We start from the raw sequence: 26330 nt of genomic DNA on the forward strand, positions 1-26330 counted from the left end.
TTAATTAGTTTATAATACTATAAACACTTTAAACAAATTTCATTACTTTAAAATGTGTTTTGAAGTTTAGTTTAAAGTTAATTCTCTAAAATTTATTTTAAAGATCTCTTCTATCTCCCATATTAAATTATTTGCACAATTTTTTGATGAGCAGATTTATCAGGTAGTGAATACTTGTTGTCGACTGCATGTAAATCAACTTCTTGTTATTTGCATATTGTATAGTTAGTATGTTGATTGTTGTCTTCGAATTCCGTACTTGTGTGCGTACTTTCTGTCTGAATAAGCGGCACTATTTCATTTGACGATTATAACATTCTTATAATGATGGCTTAACTTATTTCATTATATAAATAGCGCTTTGTTTTAAGAGTTTTAAGAGTTAGTTAATTTTAATTTTTAAAAGTTTTAAGAGTTAAAATATTATTTATTAGAAATGAAAGTAAATATTTCATCAGAAAATGCAACACCAACGTGTTTGGAAATATTTATTTTATTGTAATTTAGATTGAAAATGTAAGCGCCTGCTGTTGACACTGCATTATGGAAATGAAATGGATATTTTTTGCATAGCAGTTAATGAAAAGTTGTTTACGACACTGCATGCTCCCACACCCTCTTTGATTCTGGTACTGGCGATAACTCAGCGCTGCTTAACTTCGCAGATCAGGTGGGATGCAGTGCTTTCAATGTAATATGAACGTCAACGTTTAATCCTTTGCAAAAAGAATTAATGTAAGTTACGCCCAGCTAGTACAACCTAAATTCAGTTGATTTGCTCTTTTAAATTTTCCAATTTTTAAGTTTCCAATTAATAATAATTAATAATTAATTAATTTCTGAAAGCTTTTCAGTCTTATAATTTCAAGGACTTCAGGACATACTTTTTTAAAATGTCAATGAATAATTTCATGCCACTGGAAAGAATATCATTCCACTGTTCATAACTGTTCAGCAAATTTACCTTGTCTCTGCTCTAGAAATGCGGAAATGAGCATTGTATGCCATCAAACGGGAAATATTTCTCTAATCTCGTCTAATCCAGTCCCGTCTGACTCTGGCAGATCTCTATAGCAGTGTGTTAGAAAACGTATGATGTTAGTCTTTTCTCTCACTGTTGCATGTGCTGCTGAGACCTCAGGCTACCTAGAAGGAGATAGCAGAGGACCGCAGTCAGTACATCCCCACTGGAAGCTGTGACTCAAGACTGTGATACCAGTGCACTATAAGTGAGCAAACCTCACCTTTCGGACCAACTGTTGTCGTTATATCATGCCTGTGAACGACTGCCGTTCTTCTTCCGCAGCTGACGATCATCTTATTCGTTGGTAATTTGCTCGTCTGCAAATGAGTCACGTTGATCCATCAAACGAGGCGAGATTCGCTCGAACAAACTGCAGCGTGTTCTGTCACCTCAATAGCGAGTTGGCTTGAAGAGTTTGTTAGGTCGTGTTAGGTTGGTGGTCAACCGCGGATTTTTCACGGTGATTGTTGGTAGCACGCTCTAATAAACACTTTAAGTGTTGTATTACTCTTTAATACCCCTAATGTCTTCGTCGAAGTGTGAAAGAGGCCGCCAGGTCAACATGGATTGCAATGACCAGGGCGACAATCCTGAAGCTGAGGTGTACCCCCTAGCATCTACAAAAAATCCGTTACACAGGCATCAAAGCAAATGAAGCACAACCCGATTATCCTCGCCAGAACGTGACGTTGGTGGTGATCTGGAGGCGTCTTCTTGGGCCTTTGTTGTGCGAAGTCAGCCTTACCTGGAAGCTGCTATGGTCTTCTGACCCAGCAGACGCCCCTCATCAGGCGTCCTGCCACATCCACAGGTAATGTAAACAGCTGGCGGATCAGGGTATCGCGAGTATTACATATAAAGAACATAAATAGCTGCGGTTAATATGCGGCTAACATTGACTCAGTGCTGCTTAAATGTAGTTTATATGGACAGGTTCTCCATCTTCCGTAGTCCATTGCAAATATCTCTCCGTTTCCCTTTTTCAGCGGTCTTCTCTTTTCATGTATATACTAGTAGCGGACACAACTGGCCCAAAAACTGATTCGCATCAAAGGTCGATTGGCTCATCAGGCTACTGCTGCTTTACAAAGATGCGTCTTAACTTGTCGCCAACTGCATCTTGGTGATGCAACCATACACACACAGGACCATTGCCTTCATGGTGAGAGCTCTACCAGCCACACCATATACCTCTTAGGGTTTTCCTCCCCAACCGGTGTGGCACTGACCATCTGCCATGTTGCTTTCGTACGGCTATCCAAAGTCATCAGATTATTCTTCACTGACACTGATGCTGCTGACAAAAACAACAGCAATGCAAATAACTTAATCCCTTTTTTCGGCAAGACCAAATACCAATTTTCCGGGCAACGACACATCATCGTGATAATGATATGCAGGTTACTGATGTTGGCGCCTCTTGTTTCCAACAAACTTTTATTATTCATTTTTTAAAAGTATTCCATTGATAAATTAGAATTGAAATTATAAAATGAAAAGCAGAATTGCATTACATAAAAGTTTTTTTAAAAATTTAATTAATCCGAGAGCTTACTTGAAAATTGAAATTGCTGCATTTTTACTTTATTATTATTAATTTACAGTATCATTAATGAAAATGATTCTTATTGCATCAAAGCAAGGAGATTAATTGTTTGAAGTAATATTATCGTTACTCTTTCATTGAATCACATTATTAAAATTATTTTTAAAATTTTTAAATGTTTCTTCAAATAATTTTGCTTTTAGCATTAATTTGGTTTTTAGCTATCGTATTGTTTGTCATTTGTTCAGATAATTAAGTTTTTTATTTTGAAATGAATATTAATAAAATATTTTGTCAAATGTTTAAAATTTTATATTGGTGCATTTTTTCAAGAATTACAAAGAGTATGCCTTTATATTGCAAGTATCATTATTGTATTTCAGAGATGTCCATTGACAATATATTATTTTACAATTATCGTGGTCAACTTTGCAATGCTGTGACTCGTAGCATTAGGAAATCTTATGTTTGTGATGTGATGGGTAAGGAGGATGAAGACTTTTGCATTTTGCAGCATCCGAATGGAATTTGCATCGTCTGCTTAGCTCCAACGCATCCTTTGTTGCGATACAAAGCGGAAATTTGCTCTATTGAACTTCGTGCAGATAAGCAAGCCGCTCAAGAGAAGCCGCTAACAAAACGAGAAAAACAAATTCGAGTCGATCCGAAAACTATTCTTTGTCGAATAAACCTTTCCAACGATAAACAGTTCGTAATCCGAGCTTGTGTTTTTGGAAAATTGATAAATACAAATTCATTGCTGTTGGAACACAAGCAGTTACTTTTAGACGAGCCTGAATGGCGAGGTCACGTTGCCGTTATTTATCGATATAATAAGTCTAATAATGATATGCAATATCTAACATTCGACGATTACAAAGCCAAGAAGGGTCCTAAGATGCTTTCCTCTGACAATTTTGCGGCTACATTTGCAAAATGATGTGCAGTTTCTAACATCAGATATTCACATTGAAAAGAAAATTTATGGAATATTTCTACGACTTTTCTAAATCTTCAGTTTTGTAAGATTTGTGTTAGCAGTTTAAAACAACATCGAGTTAACTCGATAATGTGTACGTCATTTTAATACATGATTAAATTAAAGAACGCAGCCGTGCGCTAATTAGCTGAAATTTGTATCTTTTAAGATTTGTTTAAATTCTCTTGTATTGTATACTTGCGTTGGCTACATTTCCTAATCTGAGCTGTCCAGTTCACACCTTTTGTTGCACTGATTATATAACAGTTATATATTTTTTTATATTCCAAATGATGAAACAAATTTTTAAAGCTTTGGACTTGACTCTATTTACCACGGTATTTACCAACCACTACATCAAAGTTCAGCATTTGCTTATGTATTGCTATTTTGATGAGTTCCATTAAATATATTAGTTTAAAAAATTCAACAAGAGTTATCATTTTCTCTCGTACTTTCTTCTTTCAAAGTAACTTTGCTGTTTTATCAATAAAACAATTTATAATTTAAAATGTTCAACTGTTGAGTTGACACGTATTTTTGCATAATTTTGATGTATTCACAAGTGCTGAATCAGCCAAACCATGTTTTTTTTATCATCTACATAATCGAACATCTGAATGGCGTGTATTTTATTTACTACAAAATTAAATGCTATTTCTTTTAACAACTTCCAGTTGTATGTATGTGTAAAAATTCCATCAAGTAGACCGTATTCATTAGTAGAAAAATAGCTGCATATATTTAGCAAAACAAATATTTATTGGCAAACATCAAACGAAATACAAATAGCAAACAGCCATAAATATATATACAGCAGCAGACGTCCAGACAATATTTTGCTTTTTCATAACTCTTGACAAAATGGAATATTTTTTAACGCAATCTGATACTTAGGTGCAAACAAAATGTTTCCATTACAACTTTAATTATGTATTTTAGTAGGGATAAAACATTTTTTTAATTTATTTCTCTTTCAGTTTTGAAACAATTTTGTTGATTTAAATTTAATTTGCACAGAAAATGCAGAAAAATATCAAAAGTTGGTTCAAAGTTGCTGTACATTTCTTGTTTTTAATTACTGATTATGACATGCATTGTTATATATATATATGTGTACATACATATGCTTCTTCAGAAATATTTAATAGTTTTATGAGGCACAATTGCTGCAAAGATCTTGAATAAAATGCTTAATTTCAGAATTAAGAAAACAATAAACAAGCATGTATAAAGATGCAATAAATTCGCTCGTAAGATAAAAAGACATTCTTATGACGTGACTGCCTGCATCACGTTGAAAAAACTGCCCAATTAGGCTTGGAAAAAGCCTTGTAATAATTTCTAAGAAAACAAAAAAAAGTAAACGATATGTTTTTGAAACCTCCAGACGAAAATTTATTTGATCAGCCGCTGGTGAAATTCTCTTTTGAAACTGAATAGATGCAATAATTATTAAAATACCAATCATATCAAGACAACCCAGCAATAGATTAAAATAACGACTGATGCGCTGATAGAACTTTGGCACCACTTCTTTGTAAACACAGCTCTGCATCACTTCCTGTTCTTTGTACTTGAACATTGTAAGATCCAGCCATACAACTATTGTAAAAGTAGTACAGCTTATGTAAGAAGCGACTATGCACCATCTTATGAAATGATGATTTTCCAGTTTGGTATTCAAGCGAGGTTTCAATATTGCTATGAAACGATCAAGCACAACCAAAAAAATTGTGCTTGAACTAGAAAGGGAACGAAAAATTCTCAACGGTATGTCTGGATTAATTAGGAGACATTCCCATGCTTTAACAGTTGGCATGTATATCCATTTGCGCATGTTATTGTAGCGTAAACCACTAAGCAGAAAATTCAGACCATCCAACATTTGAATAACTAACACTCCTATAAAAAAGTACACAAATTTTTCAGCATATATATACATTATCAGCTCATGAGTTATTTCAGAAATTAGTTGCTTTTATTTATGAAAATATGCATGTATATGCATGCATATTATGCTTTTATGCAGCATATATTTTGTATTAGTTTATATAAACTTACTGATAAATTGCACTATAATTTTACAGGTTGTAATGAAGAACCACGCAACATACGGCATTGCATTGACGTAATAAACTTCACATATTTGTAATTACATGCTTCATGCTGTTAAGCTGAAATTACTATTGGATAATAACGGAAGGTAATAGCTCTGAGCTTCAGTTAAGCTTAAAAATAATTAAAAAAGCATCTTTTGCAATACAGCTAATTTTAATTCATTTCCTACCTTGCAACTTATTAAAACCTTCACACTGCTGTTCATCACCATATTAATTCAAATAAATAAAATATATAGGAAACTTAATTTCTGCACTGAGATATTAATTATTGTTATTGTCATTTTTCTTGATAAAATATCAGAAAAATTAATAATAATAATCTCAGGAGAATCAGCTATCAAGACAAACCATCAATAAGAAATGTTTCTGAAGAACAAATACTTTGTAAATTACAACACCCTGTTTCACATTTTGGCACCTTTATATAGTGTCTCTGTGTGCACTATACCGATATTTAATTTTCTTCGGCCATGCAGCGCAGTTTGTGTTGCATATTTTTATTAGATTTCCCTTCCATCTGCATATACTAGTTGCATTTTCGATATTGTTCAGCACCCTGTATTAGCTTAAAAGTGTATTTTCACCAATACTAATGTTTCTGATGATAAATAACTATTAAAAAATTGCAGTCATGAAGTTTATGAAAAGTTATCACTAAATAATCGTACTTTTATGTGAAAATTTTATTCTTCATTTATTAAAAATAAATTTGCACGGAATTATAAAGTAAATAAACATTTTAATCTTAATATGTGTATGTTTTATAGTAAATTAAAATCATATTTCATTTTTTGTGCTCTATTCTGAAAACTATTTTAAAATAGCGATTTAGTTTGTAAATGTTGTTTTGATCACCTTTCATTCTGAAATTTATTTTTAACATTGAATAAACTATTATCCAAGAAAATAAATTAAAAAACAATCTGCCGTTTTGAAACAATAAGTTTGACTAACATTGAAATATTTTTTAATAGAGCAGCACAATTTATTTGAAATACCAATATAGTGCTTACAAGAAATTAGCAATAGCTATTAATTTCTTTATTAATTATGAAACAATGCTATTACCCTAGATAAAAATTAAATTTTATAAGTCAACGTCGAAGTGTTAATACAACCATTGCGTATGGAAAACTTATTCATATTTTTCTTCATATCAATCAAAAGAAATCTTTCACTATCATCTGCATTATTTTACCAGCAATTATAATTTTGAAAAAAAGTCCACTCTTTTCATTTATACAAAAATATCTTGAATGGCAAAAACATTTTTTAAAACAATCTTACACTAAAAAAGGGTTGCTTTTATAGTTTACTTGATTATTAATTTATTTTACAATTGCTTAGCAGATACGTGGTAGAAATTTATTTACCGATTAATAAGCAAGCTTCAGAATGGAAATGGCGTTTTGCAAACAAGAAGCAAAACACAATCCCGTTGGATAAAACAGAAAAAATACCAATAGCCAGTTTCATTGTGGTAATGAAGGGCATAGTTTGTACAGGCAAGTTGTTCGATACTTGTTCAAAAACTGTTTTTTCAGTATCGTTGAACATCTTCCCTTCTTTTCTTTTTTGATGAATAAATGCAAATCCTGCGCAGTTATTATTCTTATGATATGAAAATACAGCGCCATCTGTGTGTCCGTTTTACTGATTGGAAAATTGATATTTAATGCTTATAGGCAGCTTTTACAAATTTTTTAATTCTGAATCTCAGTTAAAGCTATCAATCAATGCTTGAAAGCTGCTTTGAAAAAATAAAAGTAACTTTTCTATTTTCACCGTAAAATTCTTTGCCTTGCTAACTTAGCAATCATTTTCACATTTTCAGAGTCATTGGATTGAAAGTTACAGACGCATTTAGAAATCATAAAATGCATTAATTACCGTAAAATTTGTTTGATTATATTTATTCTTTTGTAAAGAAACCCAAAATGTTCTCTTAATCTTGGAATATCAGTAATAAGTGCAAATTAATATAATCCAGTGTTAAACATTGCTGTTTTTCTTTATTGTACTTATATAATTTGCCAATATTCTACTGCCATATCTTATTAAAAACAATCGTCAATTCTCTAGAACTTCATCATAAAACACACATTAGCCTAATAATAGATTTATTATAATTTAAAAAAATTTTAATTAAATTTAATAATAAGAAAGAAAATGCCAAGAGGAATGTGTGCACAAAATTACTTTTTCTCTTTACATCTTAATAAGTAAAACTTTCATTTGCTCAAGCCGCGCAGCTTCTTCAACAACTTCGAGTGTCACTGCTGACAGGCAGCCCATTCAAGTACACCAACAAGGGGAAATCACTGAAGTATTTCCTCAAATAGACGTAAGTTTCAAACTGATCCCATAACTCAGCAAAACGCAGTCTTTTGAGCAAATTCCGTTCCGTGACGCTGTCATCTAAAATACAAGGGATGCATTGCAAAATTTTACATTTACCTTTGAGCATAACCAGCGTTTCTTTGTCTTAACATTATATATTAATTTTCATAATCAGTCTGCATAAATAGTTGAATACCTTTACTATATCAATTAACTATTAAATATCTCAAGAATATTAATCATAACTAAAGAAATGCAAAGTAATTCAAAATCAAAAAATGTCCAATGTTGTGACTTTAAATATTTAACTTGCACTTTTTTGCTCTGTGTAAACTTTTATATGTTTCTATTTCTTTAGAAACTGAGCTAACGTAGCTTTATAGATGTTGCAAATCAAATGTTTGACAGGGCAACACATGCATTACAGAGATGAATTAAAATTTCAGGAAATACTTATCAAATTGACGTTTAATTTCTTAAACCTGAAATTGGCTTTTCATTTATAAAAAGACAAGAAGACTTTTTATTTATCATTTTGCGTTTTCATAAAGAAAACTGTCAGAGAGCACATTTTCGCTGACTGATCATAAAGAGACTTAAAGTATAATACACTCGAAAAGAAAGAGCTGTCAATCAAGCTGATAGGTGATTCAAAGTTTTTTCAAAAATTAGTTGACTGACAAGCAATAGGAAAATATGCTATGTTTAATTGCCGATGAACAACTGCTTGTGATTAAAATTTTCATTTAAAACGGTTCATTTTGTAACATGCACTATCAATGAAAAATAAATAGCTTTATTCTAGATTTTAGAACATTTTACATGCTTTAGTAAAATAGCATCAAGAGTTTATATTAGCCAATGACCAGTTGTTTATATTATTAGACCTAACGTTTGGCTCATTCAGAAACGGTCATCAATCTAACATGAATAACTTTATTCTAGGTTCAACATGATTTTTTTTTGAATTTTTTTGTAATTTTTCATGAATATTAAATTAAAATGTGAAATGAAAGAATGTCATTTGGACCTAATTTTGTTGTTTTTTGTTTTTTTTGGAAAATGTTACACTTTTGCATTTGAAATGAAAATTCTAAAAACAGAAAAATGCAAAAAATAGCAAACTATTAACTGCCCACAGATTAATTAAGTTTAACCCTTCTATGTTGCGCAGTGAAAACGTTAAAAAATGAATGATAGTTTTAAGGAATAACTTTTTTAATTATATTGTTTGTGTTATGTTTTACATACAAAATTTTACAGAAATATAATCTTGTACCTGAATATCCATTACGATAACTGCCGCTTATTCACAGTACTTTTTCAGGTGTTACCTAATTTGATAGGTATTTTCGATGCGTTATGAATTGACACTCTGACAGGATAAAAGGCGAATTAGTAGGCAGTTCGATTCATAATTATGGAACAAAACTTCAATTGTATATTTCATTTAATAATTAATAAGCAGGTCAGTATTATTCAACGTGATTCATGATAATAAAGTAATTCAATGAAGAAATATGTTTTATTGAATTATGTATTATATTTTTTATTTAAATATTATAGTTGAACTTTGTTTTTATGTATTACTTTAAGGCTGTTTTAATTTAATCATGAGAATATTTCCATCAGTTAATGAATTATGAATTGCAGTCTACGTGAAATTTGTTGTCAAGCTTAATAAAGACTGCATGTTAATTTACTGTTATTTTGCTTTGCTAGATTTGGTTTTCCTGTTTGCTAAGAGAGTTTCTTTTCATGAGCAAGAATTTATGCAAGTGAAATTGTGTTTTTTATTTAAAGTAAAAGTTTAATTTCATCATCTAGTTCATAAATTTTTTTCGACGTCAGTTTCATTGAAAAATGATGACATTTTACGTTGATTATTGCGCACAGTGAAATTCATTTACTAAGGTGTGCTGTTGGAATGGATTGAACGAGTTGAAAAAGAATTCAGATTTGGTGAAAATACTTAGTATTGAATTTTAGTATTGTTGAGTTGTTTTGTGTAAAAATTGATAATCTTGTCGATAGGGACAATGTCGCTAATGAAATTTGTTTAATTAAACGTAATCTTTAAAGATTGACGAGCATGGAGTTTATTTCATTTTAAAATTGATTATGTTGAGGATGGAAGCATATTGATTGTCTTTGTCAATGGATGAAATTTTCTTTTGTCAATTGAAGTGAAACTGGCAAAATGCAAATTGCATTTTGTTTGCATTTTTCAGCATTTTAACTGAATTAAGCGCAATAACTTGCGGGTGTTTTTGGTTTTTTTTGTTTTTTTTTAAATTTTTTTCTTTTTCTCTTCAAGTGATATTTTGATAATAATAAGAAAGAAAATGCCAAGACGCAAAGCAACTGCCGATCGTTTCAAAGGAACAGAATTCAAAATGTTCGGTTCGTTGTTTTCGGATAGTTCTGAAGCCGTGAAGCCAGCTAGAAAGAAAGACCAACGTCTACCAAAGACTGTCAAAAAAGTTGAAAAGAAACAAGTGAAGTTATTATTCTTGTTGTTTTGCATCTTTTTCACTTATGCAATTGCAGAATAAGCTTGAAAAAGCTTCTCGTAGCAGATCGTTGGATTCGTTTTTCAGTGAGTCAATGAAAATTTTGATGAAAGAATTGAGCGACGTGGAGAAAAGATTTGAATTGCACATTGCCGGCAGCCGGGATGAACGTATGCAATGCGAAACGCCAGTTGCATTTGGAAAAGTTCCAAATTCTCAACTGGGCATGGTGTTGGAGAGCACTCCAAATTTGCATGGAATTTATCGAGAACGAATGTCACTTTCAAACGTCAACATTTCACACATCAGCAATCAATCCGAAGAGCAAGTGCAGGATTGTGACGCGATTCGAGAAACTGTGGAGCTGCTTCGAAATGAGCCCGCCATTGGGAAGGACTTTATGCGCGACATCGACTCGACAGTACTACTGAATCCGGCATCTCAGTTTTTCCGAACGCCGGATGTTGTCTCCAACAGGCGGCTGTTGGATTTGTACTACTCCAACAGTCCGTCGTCGATTCAAATTTTACCCAACAAAGCTCGCATAAGCCTTGCTTACGGGCGTACAATAGAAATGGAGATGGACAACAGCGCACTGTCGGCCGATCTTTTCCCAAATCACATTTCAAGCAGATCCGGTGCATCGTTGGGTAAGTTTGTGCTTTTTTTTCCTATTTATGTGCATATATTTGTTGTTTTTCATTTGTTTTGAGCTTGTAAACTTTACATGAAATAGTAAATCTGTTGAACTGAAATTGTTTATAAGCTCGCTTATGAAAGAAAGATCCTACAATAGCAGGGTTTTCAATGCAACTATGAAAATAGGCATCTGTTTGGCATAAAATTTATTGATCTAGCAAGTAATTAATTTAAATTTTTATAAAAAGCAATTGTGCTTTCACAAATAAATAATGTTCATTTTGTGGTGTATTTATTATTTATTTAGCGTTGCATGCGAGCAGGAGTCGATTAACGGAAAATAAAAGAAGAGATAATTCAAATGAATCGTTGGGCATTTCTCCATCACGGTCCAGTCATCACAGGCTTAAGTCGTTGAAAAATTTATTCCGACAAACGCTGAGCTTTTCTGAATCGTTCAAGCATTCACCCTTTCACAAAAATGATACGCATCATCATGCGGACAATCATAAGAAGAGTTTTTTTCGCATTTCCAAGACACCGCCCCCTCTGAGTTCTCCCAAAAAAATCCACTGTAATAAAACGCCATCGAAATCCATCGAACACTGCAACGTCATAATCAAAGAAGTCCAGAAGAAGTCTCCATTTTGTCGCTCTGTTTCGGCAGTGGGAAAGGGTATGGTTCCTGCGTTGGAGGGGCAGGAAAAACTCTGGAACGCGTCTTGTGGCAACGTTTCAACTTCAACTCCATGTTCTAATGAATTGCTCAGTTTGCTAGAAGTGTCCAATCAAAATGAAATGCCAAAGCATTGGCTAAAAATTAGCAAACTTGCCAAACACTCGTATTTATGGGAAGGATCTGCATCAGTAATTTCTACTTCGGTGAGTTGTATGTAATGTTATTGTTATTTATATATTTTTTTTTTGATTTTTTGAAATTAAATATCATCATTACTTTGATATTAAAACAAATTGCTCAGCCTATAGTTGATTCGAATTATTGGTTTAATTTCTGAAAAAATTTCCACTTGGGAACGTGAAGAAACATTTTTAATTTAAATTATATAACAGTGAAAATGATGTATTTTTTTAGAATGACTTTTCCTTTTCGGACGGTTCTCTTGATGGTTCTACTAATGTTCTGAATGTTATTCTTGATATATGCCAACAGGACAGAATCATCCACTGGGACGAGGCTTTGCCGTCGAAGTCAGTGCTTGCTTTTTCGTTGGTGAAATGTTGAAAAAAATATTTTTCATTTTTTTTCTTTTTCAAGAATAGCACAACCTGTTGAAAAAATTGGAGAAGGGACATTCGCCGATGTTTACTCTATGCTTATTGATGGACAGATAACCGCTTGGAAGGTATGCAGAATGGTAAGGTGGTATTTTGATTATTTTCATTAAATTCATCTTAGGTTGTTCCAGTAGAAGGGGATACGATCTTCAATGGTGAACCACAAAAGACATTCCTAAGCATTCTACCAGAAATAATAATTGCATCGTATTATTACTGATCACTTTTTGATTTTCCTGAAAATCTGTTTTATGCAATAATCTACATTGCTTATTTTATAGTGAAGTGTCCACTCTGAGTGAAAAGAATTATTACAATTCAATGACGCCAAATTTATTGAAATTATTAAAGTAAGTAATTTATTATTATAAATTTTATTAATTAAATTTAGTTATTTACTTATTTGGTAAATTATCATCGATATAAGTATTATTATAATTTCATTTTTTGTTGAACAATTAAATTTGATTTTTGTCGTTTTTCTTCAAAAATTTGATAATCGCAAATTCATATTTTCAGGTTATTTCTTGTGCAAGGAAGTTATCCTGATATTCTTTTTGAGGCGTGGAACAGATATTCGATAAGCCCTGGAACACTGAACGATCGACCGGACATTTTTGAAGATGATCAACTGTTCATTTTGTTTGTTTTTCAACAAGGCGGTGTCGATTTGGAGAATTATAACGTATGATTTTTGATGTTCTGAAAATTTATTTAATAATTTGATATAAATGTTTAGCTAATGAACATCAATCAGGCGCAATCTATTATTGATCAGATAATTCTGACATTGGGCATATTAGAAAAAGAGTTGGAATTTGAACATAGAGATCTTCACATTGGCAACATTTTAATTTCGCCATGGGCTCATGAAACTATAGGTATATGCATAACACTGATTATTTATTTATTTATTTATTTGTATATTAGAGAAAAGAAAAATCCTTTATATTTGTTCAATGCAATTGCTATGTAGCAAATTTTATTTTAATCAAACTGATGCAATTTTAGATTATGTGATTGATAATAAACCAGTATCACTGCAATCAGCAGGTATTATTGTGCACATCATTGATTTCACATTGTCTCGCATCAAGAAAGGTATCTGAAATTTTCTCACCATTTAGCTGTTGTATATGATTTATTTATTCAATTTAGGAGGAAATATGATTTTTTTGGATTTATCTACAGATGAAGAACTATTCAACGGCGTAGACGATTACCAGTACGATATATATCGTGCGATGAGGGACTTGACTCAGTAATAATGGCAATTTTTGTCATTGCATTATTGGAAATTGTATTTTTGATAATTCTCTTTCTCTTTCACTAATTACAGACATCGTTGGAACCAATTTTGGCCAAAGACAAATGTTCTTTGGCTTGATTATTTGATGAACTTTTTTCTGTCAGCCAGATATAAAAAGCGGAACTTGGGAAAAACGCAGAAGCAATTGTTGCGATCGTTGAGAAAAGATATTTCAAAATTTTCATCCTGTGCAGAACTGCTTCAGTGGAAAATTGAACAGCTGTGATTTTTAATACTTATAATAACAATTATTATTATTAGTTATTTACTTGTATATATTAACGCAGAATGTCAAAAAAATAAAGCTTCATTGCATTAGAAAATGATATTTTGTCTATTTTAATGATAGATTTTGATCCAACGGAAAAGACAATTTAGTTGGACTAGGAAAATTGGGATGAATTTGAATATTTTCAGATAAGCATATTGAAAAAATTAATGAAGATATAAAACAAATGAATGTTCCGAATGCAGCATAATAATAATTGCTATCGTTATTGTTCCAAATTTAGTACAATAGAATTACTACAAAAGTTGCTTATTTTTTGATATACTCTTTCTTCATTTGTAATAAATTATGAACCCTAAAGCAATAACAGTGAATTGAATTTGTTCGTTTCCATCAATATGCGTTACTTAAGTTAATTTGCTTTTTTTCCAACTAATCAATTGTTACATTAGTTCAATCATACGCTTTAGTAGTAATGCATTTTATCACAAATGAATAAAATTTACAATAAAACAATTTGGAGATTCCAAAACTGTGAATAAAAATTATGCAACATATTGAATAACAACAGTAACAAATAAATTTGATAAAATAATATTCTTATAAAGCAAATACATTGGAAATTTATGAAAAAAATTTTCATCATATTTTTAATCATTAGGTGGACATCTTATTGGCATTTGCAACCTTCCTGTTGAATACGTGCAGAAAAAATTATAAATAATACATTTAAAAATTTCTCGTATGAAACAAAGGCAAACGTTAAAAATTGAATTCTTTTATTCAACATACCCAATAGAGAATTAAAAACTTAGACTTTCCAATAAATCCTCTTTTAATTATTGCTAATGTTATTAAAATTAAAATTAAAATGTTCTTCTCTTAATCTTATTAAAATATGCAAAATATATTATGAATAAATTCAATGCAATAATTGAGTTCATGTTTGTACCATTTACCTTATATTATTTAATTAAAAAATTTTTAAGTGTAAAAATAAATTTTTTTCCTTTTTTTATTCTTAAATTTTCAAGTTTCAACATATAATTAGGTTAAGTAACTTTTTGAAAATATTTTGCTAATATAAGAATCATTAGCATTACTGATTGCGTTCATTATTAATTTCTTTTGCAGTCATAGTTATTTGTTATTTCTGTAAGTAAGCTTAATTTCAGAATTCATTTAACGTCCACGAGTATAGCGTCTTCTTATATTTGTTATTAAAACATACACACACACACACACAATACGAGCAAAATTAAACAAATTAAAAAGCACGACATACTCAACAGCTCACTTCACAATTGACTACTGAATTTACATACAATTGTGATGTAAATATAATTAAGTATAACATATTTCTATCTTTTCACTGAAGCAGGAAAACATGCTATTCAAACAATGCATTGCAACTATCTTTCTAATAATCATCACTAAGAGGCTTAAACAAAGAAAACATTCCATATCATAACTGTGCATTTGAATGCATTAAAATAAAATTTTATTTCTTTTTCATTACAACAGCAGTGCAATTTACCAATGAAAAGCAACCAGCTGCAAAAAACTGAAAAAAAACATAGAAAAGAATTATTTATGCAATTCAATGCTGTTGGATGGTTAAAACTTTCACCATTCTTATGCTGGTGTATCACGGAAGCATTGATCACTGAAACAATGGACAGATGTCAGTGGCCAGCGTCGAGTTTTTTGGCTACGCCTCTTGGGCCTTGCCATAACGTCTTCAGTTTCACTTTCTGAGGAAAAAGTGGCGCTAAATTCTGAGGATCTATCAGCATCAACATAGAATCGTTGACACTGCCTATATCACTTTCCTCAAGAGAATCATTCACAATGCCTAAGAAACTATCACTTTTAAATCCAGTGAGTGAGATTTCCAAAATATTGTGAAATATTGGAATAGTGGAACATCTTGCGTGAAATAGTAGAAAATTTGCAAAAAATAAATTAAATGATACAAAAATTAGATCACATTTTTGAATGAAAAAGTTCACCAAGAAAATTAATTATTACCGTCCACATTCAAGCAGAAAACGCATAACCAAGAAATAAGCGATAGCGACTGGTCAGTTTGAGAGAAAATGAATTCATGAAAAAGGTATATGAGAAGCAACTGCTCAACACATGACCGCAGATATGACCGCACCAAATGAAAAAAAATTTTATGACCATTTAGAAGAAGGTATGAAAAATAACAGCTGTAATGATTTGGAAATTCAGCCAAAACAGAACAAAAAAGTTTCGAAGTGATCCACAGGATCCAGCGCCACAACTAAAGAAGCTTAAGAAGTTATGACCACTTATGAACTAATTTAAAAAAGAGATTTAAAACACAGTTAATAAAATTTAAAGCTAATTTTTAAGTAAATAATGATGCTATGGCTATGATTTTTTTGTTTGCAATGCTCGTTTCATTTTAATGATTTTGTTTTTTCATTTATCAAAACAACTACATGAAGAGCTTTTAATTGGACAGTATCAATCGTGATTTCTTAAGCATTTATACTTATTTTGCAAATATGCACTTTGTATCTTGCAATCTTTAAGAATTAGTTAAGGCATATGGCCATTTCGGCTTACAACTTCGTAACTAAAGATATGGTGGACAATAATTGACCAACTTAGTGCACCGTATGATTATTCGGATAAAGTTATCACCGGTGAGTTCTTAGCTTCATATAATATGACTAATAGTTAATTCATAAATGGTATTACGTTCTGCTTATAGAAAAAGTAATTTACATTGCATAATTAAATGCATAATTCAGTTGTACCTTAGTATATAAATATATTAAGCATTCCAAGCATCACATTACTTATGGCATTTCATAATTTTGCATATTTACTAAAACCGTATCACATTGATTTCATGCATTGTTTGCCATTTTACTAACATTACTTCAACCCCTTTTGAACTTTGAAATAAATAGTTTGTTGCAAGAAACATTCTCAAGTGCCATTATTTCACTTCTTACCGTTGATTAATGTACACACATATACATATGCATATATATTATAAAATGTGTAAATGTTAGTAGGCCATAAATACAAAGAGATGTTCGTCAAAGCAACAATAAGCAGTTTATTTATTTTTAATCCAACTTCATGGAAAGACACTAAACAATGAATGCAATAATAATAAACAATGCTGATAAAGGTGGAAAAACAAAACTGTAAAACAATGTGTCATACTGTATCAGCATCATCAGTCATCTGTGAGCATCTGTAAGAGGTCACTCGCATTCTTTGTTTATCATGTAGGTCAGAGTACTGGAGCAGCGCAGTTTATTAACTCATGAGGCAATTTTTCCATTATTACTTTACAGTGCAATCATTTTTCTTTATCCTTGTTTTTCTCCTGGCCAATCTTTATTGGTCAGTTATAATTTATAACCTCCCTATAAAAAGTTCACCGAGATCTCTTTGAAATCATTCTGACTTCTCAGTCGCAACTTTGATATTCAAACTCTGTGTTTCGGCTCAAACTCTGCCTTTTCACATAAAGTATCATGAATCACATGAAGTAAGTGGCATAACTTGGTTTCTGTTGACAGTATGTTATAATGTCTGACCGTGCTTTCAGATTGCCTCGATATACACGGAAGCGTGATGTTATTAGCAATAAAAGACGTTTCAGAAAACGTACTAATGCTACATTTTTCAATGTAAACAGTCTTTTATCAATGGAGTCTGTTCGTAAGCGGCTATCCAGTACTCCAGAAATGTATGTTCTTTTCATGTATGCAGTTAACGATTACATCGCAAAGCAGTAAGTTCCTTGTCCTGTAAATAATTCATCTTTTTGAATTAATAGTTTATTTGCAGATCCACTACATGTTCTTTCGTCTGCAGAGTTGTCGGCTTGACAAATGGTTGTCCTTATGTAACTAACGAAATAAAAAGCTTGATAAAAGATGGTAGCAAATTTTATCTCCATGGAATGGTAATTCATTTCTACTGTCCTATGGATCGCCAGTGGAGAATAATTAAAGAGGTAAAAACATTTCAAAGTATACTTTTGGATATAATTCAATGATGCTTCTGTACAGGATGAAATTAAGAATGAACTGGAATGGATGGAAATTCTCATGGAGAATGCAAAGTTGCAACCGACAGATGACGTCGATAAGATCAAGTTTTATCGTGATGGCCATGGGATAAAAATTTCCATTGATTTTTTTCAAAAAGTCAAAGTAAATGAAAAGTATATTTGAAAAGATAATCAATTTGGTAAAATGCATGTTTTGTTTCAGGAACACTACGCTGACCGACCACACATATATCACAAATTTATACAAGCACTGCATGCTTTCACAAATGAGCCGTATAAAGGAAAAACGACACCATTGTATTTATTATACACCAGAGTCGTTCCTCTATTTTCGGATTGCAACACGCTACTTCACCATTTTCATTCCTTTTTTGCAAATGCCACTGACAGTCATCCATTTCGCTGCCTTATGTGCCTGCTGGAATTACATAAGGTAACATTTTGTAAAGAATAATTCTTGAAATACACTAATAAAATATATTTCAGGACGATGATTATGAAAGCATGGAAGAAAACTTTTCGAAAATACTTTGCCAAGGCCTTACACTATATTGAAAATAAGCTGAATATTCCACAATACAAATTAATGAACATTTACGTTATATGTTACATATACTTGCGATTATATGTTTATCACGATGATAAACATTGTTTAAAATAAACAAATTGAAACTTATGTGCTTTTTACTTCACTCTGAAACATTTATAAATGTAAAAGTGGGAAATTCATACCTTGTTCCACAATCAATAAAATGCTTTATAAAAAGTTTTAGCAGTTCTTTTTAATTTGATTTACCAAAATAAAATTATAAATACCTAAGCATTGCCTTAAAGAAAACAAGAATTAGGTGAAACTGAGGGATTACATATGCTGAAAGTGGGTCAGTAAAATTTATCACATCATCTATCATGATGGTAAAATTTGCTTTAAGCATGAAAGTCATTTTATGTAAAATTGCAAATAAATAGGCAAATTTACTAACAAGGGCTACTGATTTAAGTTGTACAAAAGTATGCTTAGAGAAAAAGTGATGGAACATTTTATCCAGCTCAACATGTTTGCACTGGTGGCTGATTCATTGCAACTCATACATTGAAGATGTTTTATCTATGCCTGTCATACACGCGAATAGCATCCACATCTACAATTCTTAGCGTTTTGTTTAACTCAGATCGCTCGTTTTTGTCCACGCACATTTGGACCTTAAACTACAACACTGTTATTTATCATTCTCTTGGTGGGAGGAGAATCTTGCAATCGTTATTTTTTGTAAACTAATGTTAGCGCTAACTTTAGCTTTCTCATTCTGCATTTAATTTGGTAGTGCACAATGTGTAGACAGATGAAGCGATACGGTATTCAGGTACAGCAGCCGTTCTTTGTATATAAATTGTGTCCAACATGTATCTATGGCGTAAACATGTTCAATTCGTCATTAAGGGTCCTCTTAATAGAGCAACATCGACAATCATTAGATTCAACTCAGGTGAAATTAGACTAGCTTGCCGGACTGAAATTGGTTAAAAATTTACAATCTACTTTCTGAAAATTCTAGAAGATTGTTGCTATGCGCAACACATGTAGTAGATACTTCTATAGTAAAAAGAATTCAAACTTGCTCATATACATTTGCTGATTAATCTTATTAAAATAAAAATATTTTTGATAAATTTTAGCATAATTGCAACATCTTTTTATATTGTCATAAAATGCTGTTAGCAAAAATGCAATTAAAGAGGAATAGCGGATAAACATTTGGGTAGTTGGTTAGTGTTTTGGTATCACTTGGAATCATCTCTTGACTGCAAGGATTAATAATAAGAAAATTATTTCTTACCACAATGATAAATGCATACATACGACAAGGCAAAAATTAAAGGCGAACCAACTTCGCTTTAATTGCAAGATTTCTGGCAATCCTTAACCTTGCTTCGCAACAAGCCTGTTGGTTCTGTGCTAATGATGAAAAGTGCGGTTCTTCGGTTCTTACAAAAATAATAAATGCTGCCTGTGCTTCCACGAAAATCACGTGTTATTCACGCTGCGTAGGCGTGAGCACTTACATTGTATAATTTAATTCATAATACAAAATAAATATTCACTTCCAGCACATCCAAAGCAGCAAAGCATAATCACTGTTTTTATGATAAAATTATGGATACTTTTTTAATAGTAGAGGTAAATTGTTCATATAACTTCTTGGGTTGATTACCAATTAATTTGACTGTGAGATTTATATTTTATCAATCGTCTGGATGTGCAAAATGTGTGTAATTAATTTTTTGAAGTGGAAAACGTTCCTTTTCATTTTTGCGCATCTCCATGTATTTTAAACAAATTTGAATTTGCATTATCATAACTGAAATGTAAATCAATCAGTAATAAAGAATCAGCTGCTAAATGATGATATAAACATATAACCAATGCAAATAATGCACGATGTGAATCAACTCCAAGCATTGTTTGATGCCCAAATACGCGGTAGCAGTTTAACTGATTGATGTGATGAAAATATAAAAAATAAAGTTCGTATAAATATAATGCAATAGCAGAGTTCATCTTTATACTATTTATTTTATATTAATGAATTTGAAATTTAAAAAGAAGTGAAAATGTTTTTTCTTATACTTTTGTTTATAGTTCTATTCCTTTTCCTTATTCTAAAATTTTCAAGTTGCAAAATATGACTGATGCCTTCTTTATTAGATTAAGCTAGTCTTCCAAAATGTTTTAACAAGCTTAAAATCAATTACATTACTGATTACGTTCATTATAAATTTATTCTACATTCATATTTATTTTTTATGATTGTGGCTAGAAGTTTTCAACTAAGAAATTGTTCTATGTGCTTTAGAATGCATTTTAGAATCATTTTATTTCATTTATATTACAGCTGAGTGTTATTTACTAGTGAAAAACGAAGATTTGTCAAAACATTAAAAAAATAAATAGAAAAGAATGATTTATGCAAATCTGCTGCTGAACGCTCAAAGACATCGTAAAAATATAGGAACTCAGTTATATGAAGTAGTTAGTTACATAATTACATAAGTTACAAAATAGTTGCATAAAGAACTTTTAATTGGACGGTATCAATTGTAATTTCTTAAACATTCATTCTCATTTTGCAAATATGCACTTGTATTTTGCTACTTTTAGAATTAGTTAACTGATAAAGCATTTGGCCACATCTTCGTTACTAAAGATATGGTGGACAATAATCTATCAACTTGGTGCACCATACGAGATTATTGAAACAAAATACTCACCGTTGAGTTTTTAGATTCATATAATATGACTAATAGTTAATTCATAAATGATATTACGTTTTGCTTATTAAAAAAGTAATTTACATTGCATAATTAAATGCATAATTCAGTGGTAGCTTGGTAAATAAATACATCAAGCATACTAAGCACCACATTACTTATGGCATTTTATAATTTTGCATATTTACTAAAACCGTTTCACATTGATTTCATGCATTGTTAGCTATTTTACTACCATTACTTCAACCCTTTTTAAATCAACAAAATAAAGATAATTCAAATAAATAGTATATTGCAAAAAAACATTCTCAACTGTCATTATTTTACTTCTTATCGTGGATTAATGCATATACATATGCACATATATTATACAATGTATACATGTTTGTAAGACATAAATACAAAAAGATGTTTGTCAAAGCAACAATAAGCACTTTATTTAATTTAAATCCAACTTCATAGAAAGACGCAAAACGATGAAGGCAATAATGATAAACAATGCTGATAAATATGGAAAAACAAAGTTGTAAAGCAATGCACTACTGTATTAGCATCATCAGTCACCTGTGAGCATCTGTAAGAGGTCATTTGCTTTCTTCGTTTATCATGTAGATCAGAGTACTGGAGCAGCGCAGTTTATTAACTCATGAGGCAATTTTTCCATTATTACTTTACAGTGCAATCATTTTTCTTTATCCTTGTTTTTCTCCTGGCCAATCTTTATTGGTCAGTTATAATTTATAACCTCCCTATAAAAAGTTCACCGAGATCTCTTTGAAATCATTCTGACTTCTCAGTCGCAACTTTGATATTCAAACTCTGTGTTTCGGCTCAAACTCTGCCTTTTCACATAAAGTATCATGAATCACATGAAGTAAGTGGCATAACTTGGTTTCTGTTGACAGTATTTTATAATGTCTCACCGTGCTTTCAGATTGCCTCGATATACACGGAAGCGTGATGTTCTTAACAATAAAAGACGTTTCAGAAAACGTACTAATGCTACATTTTTCAATGTAAACAGTCTTTTATCAATGGAGTCTGTTCGTAAGCGGCTATCCAGTACTCCAGAAATGTATGTTCTTTTCATGTATGCAGTTAACGATTACATCGCAAAGCAGTAAGTTCCTTGTCCTGTAAATAATTCATCTTTTTGAATTAATAGTTTATTTGCAGATCCACTACATGTTCTTTCGTCTGCAGAGTTGTCGGCTTGACAAATGGTTGTCCTTATGTAACTAACGAAATAAAAAGCTTGATAAAAGATGGCAGCAAATTTTATCTCCATGGAATGGTAATTCATTTCTACTGTCCTATGGATCGCCAGTGGAGAATAATTAAAGAGGTAAAAACATTTCAAAGTATACTTTTGGATATAATTCAATGATGCTTCTGTACAGGATGAAATTAAGAATGAACTGGAATGGATGGAAATTCTCATGGAGAATGCAAAGTTGCAACCGACAGATGACGTCGATAAGATCAAGTTTTATCGTGATGGCCATGGGATAAAAATTTCCATTGATTTTTTTCAAAAAGTCAAAGTAAATGAAAAGTATATTTGAAAAGATAATCAATTTGGTAAAATGCATGTTTTGTTTCAGGAACACTACGCTGACCGACCACACATATATCACAAATTTATACAAGCACTGCATGCTTTCACAAATGAGCCGTATAAAGGAAAAACGACACCATTATATTTATTATACACCAGAGTCGTTCCTCTATTTTCGGATTGCAACACGCTACTTCACCATTTTCATTCCTTTTTTGCAAATGCCACTGACAGTCATCCATTTCGCTGCCTTATGTGCCTGCTGGAATTACATAAGGTAACATTTTGTAAAGAATAATTCTTGAAATACACTAATGAAATATATTTCAGGACGATGATTATGAAAGCATGGAAGAAGACTTTTCAAATATACTTTGTCAAGGCCTTGCACTATATTGAGCACAAACATAAGCTGGAGTACATTCACGTTGTGTTAGAAATATGTTGCTATAATATGTTTCTGAAGATGAAATTTGCTTTGCTTGCCTAAAACAAATTAACTTGTCATGTGCTTTTTCACCTCAGTCATTGAACAAAATTTTTAACGTAAAGTGAGAAATTCATACCTTTAAGAAGAAATATGCAAACATTTTTTTCCAAAAGATAAAATGCTGAATAAAGAGTTTTAGGAGTGGTTTTGATGTTGCTTCTCCAGCATGAAATTATATAAACACTTAAGTACTGCCTGCATAGATAGCACTACTGAAGTGAATTAAAGAATCAGATATACTGAAAGTGGGTCAATAAAATTTAGCACATATAATCACATCAATGAAATATGTTGGGAAAATTTGTTTTAAGCATGAAAATCACTCTATGTAGATTGCAAATAAATTAGCAAGTTCACTTACGAGGTAAATTCATTTCAGTTGATGAGCATGTTTATACAAGAATTAATTGTGCATTTCCTCAAGCTCAAAATATCTGCACTTGTGACCGATGAATCGTGACTCTTATATTGAAGATATTGACGCTATGTTTGCCATACCTATGACTAGCTACCGTGTCTACACCTCTTAGCGTTTGATTTCACTCAGATCGCTCATTTTAGTCCACGCATATTTGGACTATTGCTAGAGCTCTATAATTCATCACTCTCTTGGTGGGAAGAGAATCTATCAATCGAGCTATTTTTATTTTTTGCTGTTGCTTCTCTCTGGGTTTTTCATGCTTTGCATACAGTTACTTTGTGTAATGTAATTCAGGATGCAAAAAATATTTATACTTTTCTGATATACTTTCTGATTTTTCAAAGGATTGATGTATGCTCGATGCTTTTGATGAAATAATCGATGGACATTTACTTAATGCAGGGGTAGCCAAAATGGTCGATATCGACCCTTTGGGGTCGATAAATGCCTAGGGATGAATGGGGGGTCGATGAACTCCGGGATCGAATATGAACTTTGAAATCCCATTTGAGGAATTTATTTCATGGAGAAGTATTTTGTAACAATAATTTACAATTTTCTGAACTATTGAGGGACACCACAAAAAAGCAACAATGCAGAGGAACAGATTGAACCTGGAAATGCATGGTGATTTATGCCTGAAACTCACCAATCTCCAGTCAGATATCAATGCACTTGATGCTACTCATCAAACACATCCTTCTCATTAACGATTTCAAGTAGTTAAATAAAAAGTATCATAATAATTAAAAAAATTATCAACTACCTTTAATTTAATCATGAAGTTATTAACATTATTGTTCACATGAATACGGCCATTATACAAACAGGCTGAAGAAAGGATAATTAAACATAAAGGTGAAATGAATCTAATCCAGAATCAGTAAAGGTAAAAAGGGCAAAGGATGCCTTGTAATAAAGAAATTTATTAATCATAATCTTCATTTTACGAACTTGCGGGTCCATGTGGCATCAAGGAATCCACAAGGGGTCGACGGTATAAAAAGTTTGCCTAGACCTGATTTAATGTTTTAATAGCAGAAAATAATTATTTATATTGCTTATTGCGCTCATTATTAGTTATTCATTTAGCAGTGAAATATGTTTTTGAAAATTGTCTGGTTGTGCAACATTTGTGTGTGATGTAATTTTTTAAGGAAGATAACGTCCCTTCTTATTAGTGTGCAACTGTATGCACTTTAAATAAATTTGTATTTACTTTACTATAATTACCGTGTGATTAATGAAGAACCAGCTGTTAAATGATAATATAAACATATAACCAATGCAAATAATGAACAGTGTGAATCAACTCTAATCAATGTCTGATGCTAAATTACGCTATAGCAATTTAACTCATTAAAAAATACATCTCAAGAGGATTCTGTAATTTTATTTTGAATCCAAACTTTCTGTGCAAAAGTGCATTTAATTATGCAATTGTTAAATGATTTCTTTTTCTTAAATTAACTGGCAAAATGAATAAATGTTCATTAACTTTTGTTTTCAAAGTTGAGATTTTAATAGAAATGAACGATATAAAATAGCAAACTTTGTATTACTGTGAAATTCTGTGTAAGAATAATTATTACTTATTTTAGCTTAATTTTTTTTCTTAAGAAATCCAACAAGTGTTTCAATCAAAGTAACAATAATTATGTCTAAAATATGTCATAATTAAATGTAAAAAAATAAATTCTAAAATAAGGAATTAAAATGTAACTGAACAATTACTTATTTTTTACTTTCCAAAATTGTAGCAGCTTGTTGGAAGGAAAAGCAACAAAGAATGAGACTGTTTTAAAAGGGATAATTAGCATTAAGCAAAGAAGTTGAAAAGCACTTTTAAAATTCACTAGTGGACAGATGAGCAATTTTAATACCTACTTGTCTTGCTTGAAATTAATTTAATTATTCATTCAAATTTGAAATTCTACAATAAAATAAAGAATTAGAATAAATTTCTTTGAAATTTACTTTTTGAATTACTTGAAGATATTAATTACACGCTATTATTAGAAAAAATTACAAAACGGCAATACTCTATGAGAACTTTTAAATTTTCAGAATTTTTAAATTTGTACCGTATTTTCATTTCTGCATGCCCTGCTAACATAACTCAATCATGTTTCACATGAAATACGATACACAAATCAATGGAAGATAAAGATACAATGAGAAAAACTTATTTGTAGTTTGTAATTCATTTAATAAATAATATCTGAAATGTGAAATAATTAACAGAAAGTGCAAAAAATCATGCAATTTGAAGATGATTAATTAATGAACAGCAAAGTTTATTGTACCATACTGAATAGATTGCGTAGTTGCAACGAATAATACTTTCTGAAAAGCCAATTAAACGAAGATCATTATAATTCTTTAAATTTTTAGTAAAATTGTAGCAGTGTTTTAGCTAAAAAAACATTTCATCTATTAATTAAACAAATAAAATCACAGTAGTTAATAATTCCAAAATAAATAGATGACATTAAATGCACAATTTAAAAAATAATATATAAGT

General features: G+C 31.2%; 6 protein-coding genes and 1 non-coding gene across 7 annotated transcripts; 5 read left to right on the plus strand and 2 right to left on the minus strand.

Moving 5' to 3' along the window:
* Positions 1–588: 588 nt before the first annotated feature.
* Positions 589–704, minus strand: Tsp_06556. The gene has a single exon. It is a non-coding gene; the product is annotated as a 5S ribosomal RNA (ribosomal RNA).
* Positions 705–1949: 1245 nt separating this feature from the next.
* Tsp_06555 (hypothetical protein) lies at positions 1950–2683 on the plus strand. Its single transcript, XM_003378499.1, is given in 3 exon segments — positions 1950–2027; positions 2042–2424; positions 2629–2683. The coding sequence occupies 3 exon segments, from the start codon at positions 1950–1952 to the stop codon at positions 2681–2683; spliced, it is 516 nt and encodes a 171-aa protein (XP_003378547.1).
* Positions 2684–2955: 272 nt separating this feature from the next.
* On the plus strand, positions 2956–3510 carry Tsp_06554 (conserved hypothetical protein). The gene has a single exon (XM_003378500.1). It carries the CDS (start codon positions 2956–2958, stop codon positions 3508–3510), a length of 555 nt encoding a protein of 184 aa, XP_003378548.1.
* Positions 3511–4863: 1353 nt separating this feature from the next.
* On the minus strand, positions 4864–7229 carry Tsp_06553 (hypothetical protein). The gene is made up of 7 exons (XM_003378501.1): positions 7133–7229; positions 6593–6621; positions 6528–6535; positions 6121–6228; positions 5737–5780; positions 4934–5454; positions 4864–4893 (listed from the first exon to the last, which is right to left on the minus strand). The coding sequence occupies exons 1-7, from the start codon at positions 7227–7229 to the stop codon at positions 4864–4866; spliced, it is 837 nt and encodes a 278-aa protein (XP_003378549.1).
* A 3128-nt stretch (positions 7230–10357) lies between these two features.
* On the plus strand, positions 10358–13995 carry Tsp_06552 (serine/threonine-protein kinase haspin). Its single transcript, XM_003378502.1, has 12 exons — positions 10358–10510; positions 10563–11175; positions 11472–12046; positions 12258–12373; positions 12441–12528; positions 12582–12667; positions 12742–12810; positions 12980–13145; positions 13200–13341; positions 13472–13561; positions 13619–13721; positions 13800–13995. The coding sequence occupies exons 1-12, from the start codon at positions 10358–10360 to the stop codon at positions 13993–13995; spliced, it is 2397 nt and encodes a 798-aa protein (XP_003378550.1).
* Positions 13996–17579: 3584 nt separating this feature from the next.
* On the plus strand, positions 17580–18728 carry Tsp_06551 (conserved hypothetical protein). The gene is made up of 5 exons (XM_003378503.1): positions 17580–17785; positions 17842–18010; positions 18066–18220; positions 18270–18500; positions 18554–18728. The coding sequence occupies exons 1-5, from the start codon at positions 17580–17582 to the stop codon at positions 18726–18728; spliced, it is 936 nt and encodes a 311-aa protein (XP_003378551.1).
* Positions 18729–22371: 3643 nt separating this feature from the next.
* Tsp_06550 (conserved hypothetical protein) lies at positions 22372–23845 on the plus strand. Its single transcript, XM_003378504.1, has 6 exons — positions 22372–22457; positions 22514–22682; positions 22738–22823; positions 22942–23172; positions 23226–23322; positions 23765–23845. Exons 1-6 carry the CDS (start codon positions 22372–22374, stop codon positions 23843–23845), a joined length of 750 nt encoding a protein of 249 aa, XP_003378552.1.
* Positions 23846–26330: the final 2485 nt, after the last annotated feature.

This window comes from Trichinella spiralis (assembly GCF_000181795.1).
Source record: "Trichinella spiralis strain ISS 195 chromosome Unknown Scfld4, whole genome shotgun sequence".
Lineage (NCBI taxonomy): Eukaryota > Metazoa > Nematoda > Enoplea > Trichinellida > Trichinellidae > Trichinella > Trichinella spiralis.

Excerpts from the sequence above, each read along its gene's own strand:
- Tsp_06555 (XM_003378499.1), top strand. The coding sequence starts at position 1,950 with ATGGACAGGTTCTCCATCTTCCGTAGTCCATTGCAAATATCTCTCCGT. Across the intron at positions 2,425-2,628 it reads ATCGTGATAATGATATGCAG|TATCATTAATGAAAATGATT; the intron begins GTTACTGATGTT and ends ATTAATTTACAG.
- Tsp_06551 (XM_003378503.1), top strand. The coding sequence starts at position 17,580 with ATGTCTGACCGTGCTTTCAGATTGCCTCGATATACACGGAAGCGTGAT. Across the intron at positions 17,786-17,841 it reads AACGATTACATCGCAAAGCA|ATCCACTACATGTTCTTTCG; the intron begins GTAAGTTCCTTG and ends GTTTATTTGCAG. Across the intron at positions 18,501-18,553 it reads GCCTGCTGGAATTACATAAG|GACGATGATTATGAAAGCAT; the intron begins GTAACATTTTGT and ends AATATATTTCAG.
- Tsp_06552 (XM_003378502.1), top strand. The coding sequence starts at position 10,358 with ATGCCAAGACGCAAAGCAACTGCCGATCGTTTCAAAGGAACAGAATTC. Across the intron at positions 12,047-12,257 it reads CATCAGTAATTTCTACTTCG|AATGACTTTTCCTTTTCGGA; the intron begins GTGAGTTGTATG and ends GTATTTTTTTAG. Across the intron at positions 12,811-12,979 it reads AATTTATTGAAATTATTAAA|GTTATTTCTTGTGCAAGGAA; the intron begins GTAAGTAATTTA and ends TCATATTTTCAG.
- Tsp_06554 (XM_003378500.1), top strand. The coding sequence starts at position 2,956 with ATGTCCATTGACAATATATTATTTTACAATTATCGTGGTCAACTTTGC.
- Tsp_06550 (XM_003378504.1), top strand. The coding sequence starts at position 22,372 with ATGGAGTCTGTTCGTAAGCGGCTATCCAGTACTCCAGAAATGTATGTT. Across the intron at positions 22,683-22,737 it reads AGTGGAGAATAATTAAAGAG|GATGAAATTAAGAATGAACT; the intron begins GTAAAAACATTT and ends GCTTCTGTACAG. Across the intron at positions 22,824-22,941 it reads GATGACGTCGATAAGATCAA|GAACACTACGCTGACCGACC; the intron begins GTTTTATCGTGA and ends GTTTTGTTTCAG.
- Tsp_06553 (XM_003378501.1), bottom strand. The coding sequence starts at position 7,229 with ATGTTCAACGATACTGAAAAAACAGTTTTTGAACAAGTATCGAACAAC. Across the intron at positions 5,781-6,120 it reads CCGAAGAAAATTAAATATCG|CTTAACTGAAGCTCAGAGCT; the intron begins GTATAGTGCACA and ends ATTATTTTTAAG. Across the intron at positions 5,455-5,736 it reads CCTTCCGTTATTATCCAATA|GAGTGTTAGTTATTCAAATG; the intron begins GTAATTTCAGCT and ends ACTTTTTTATAG.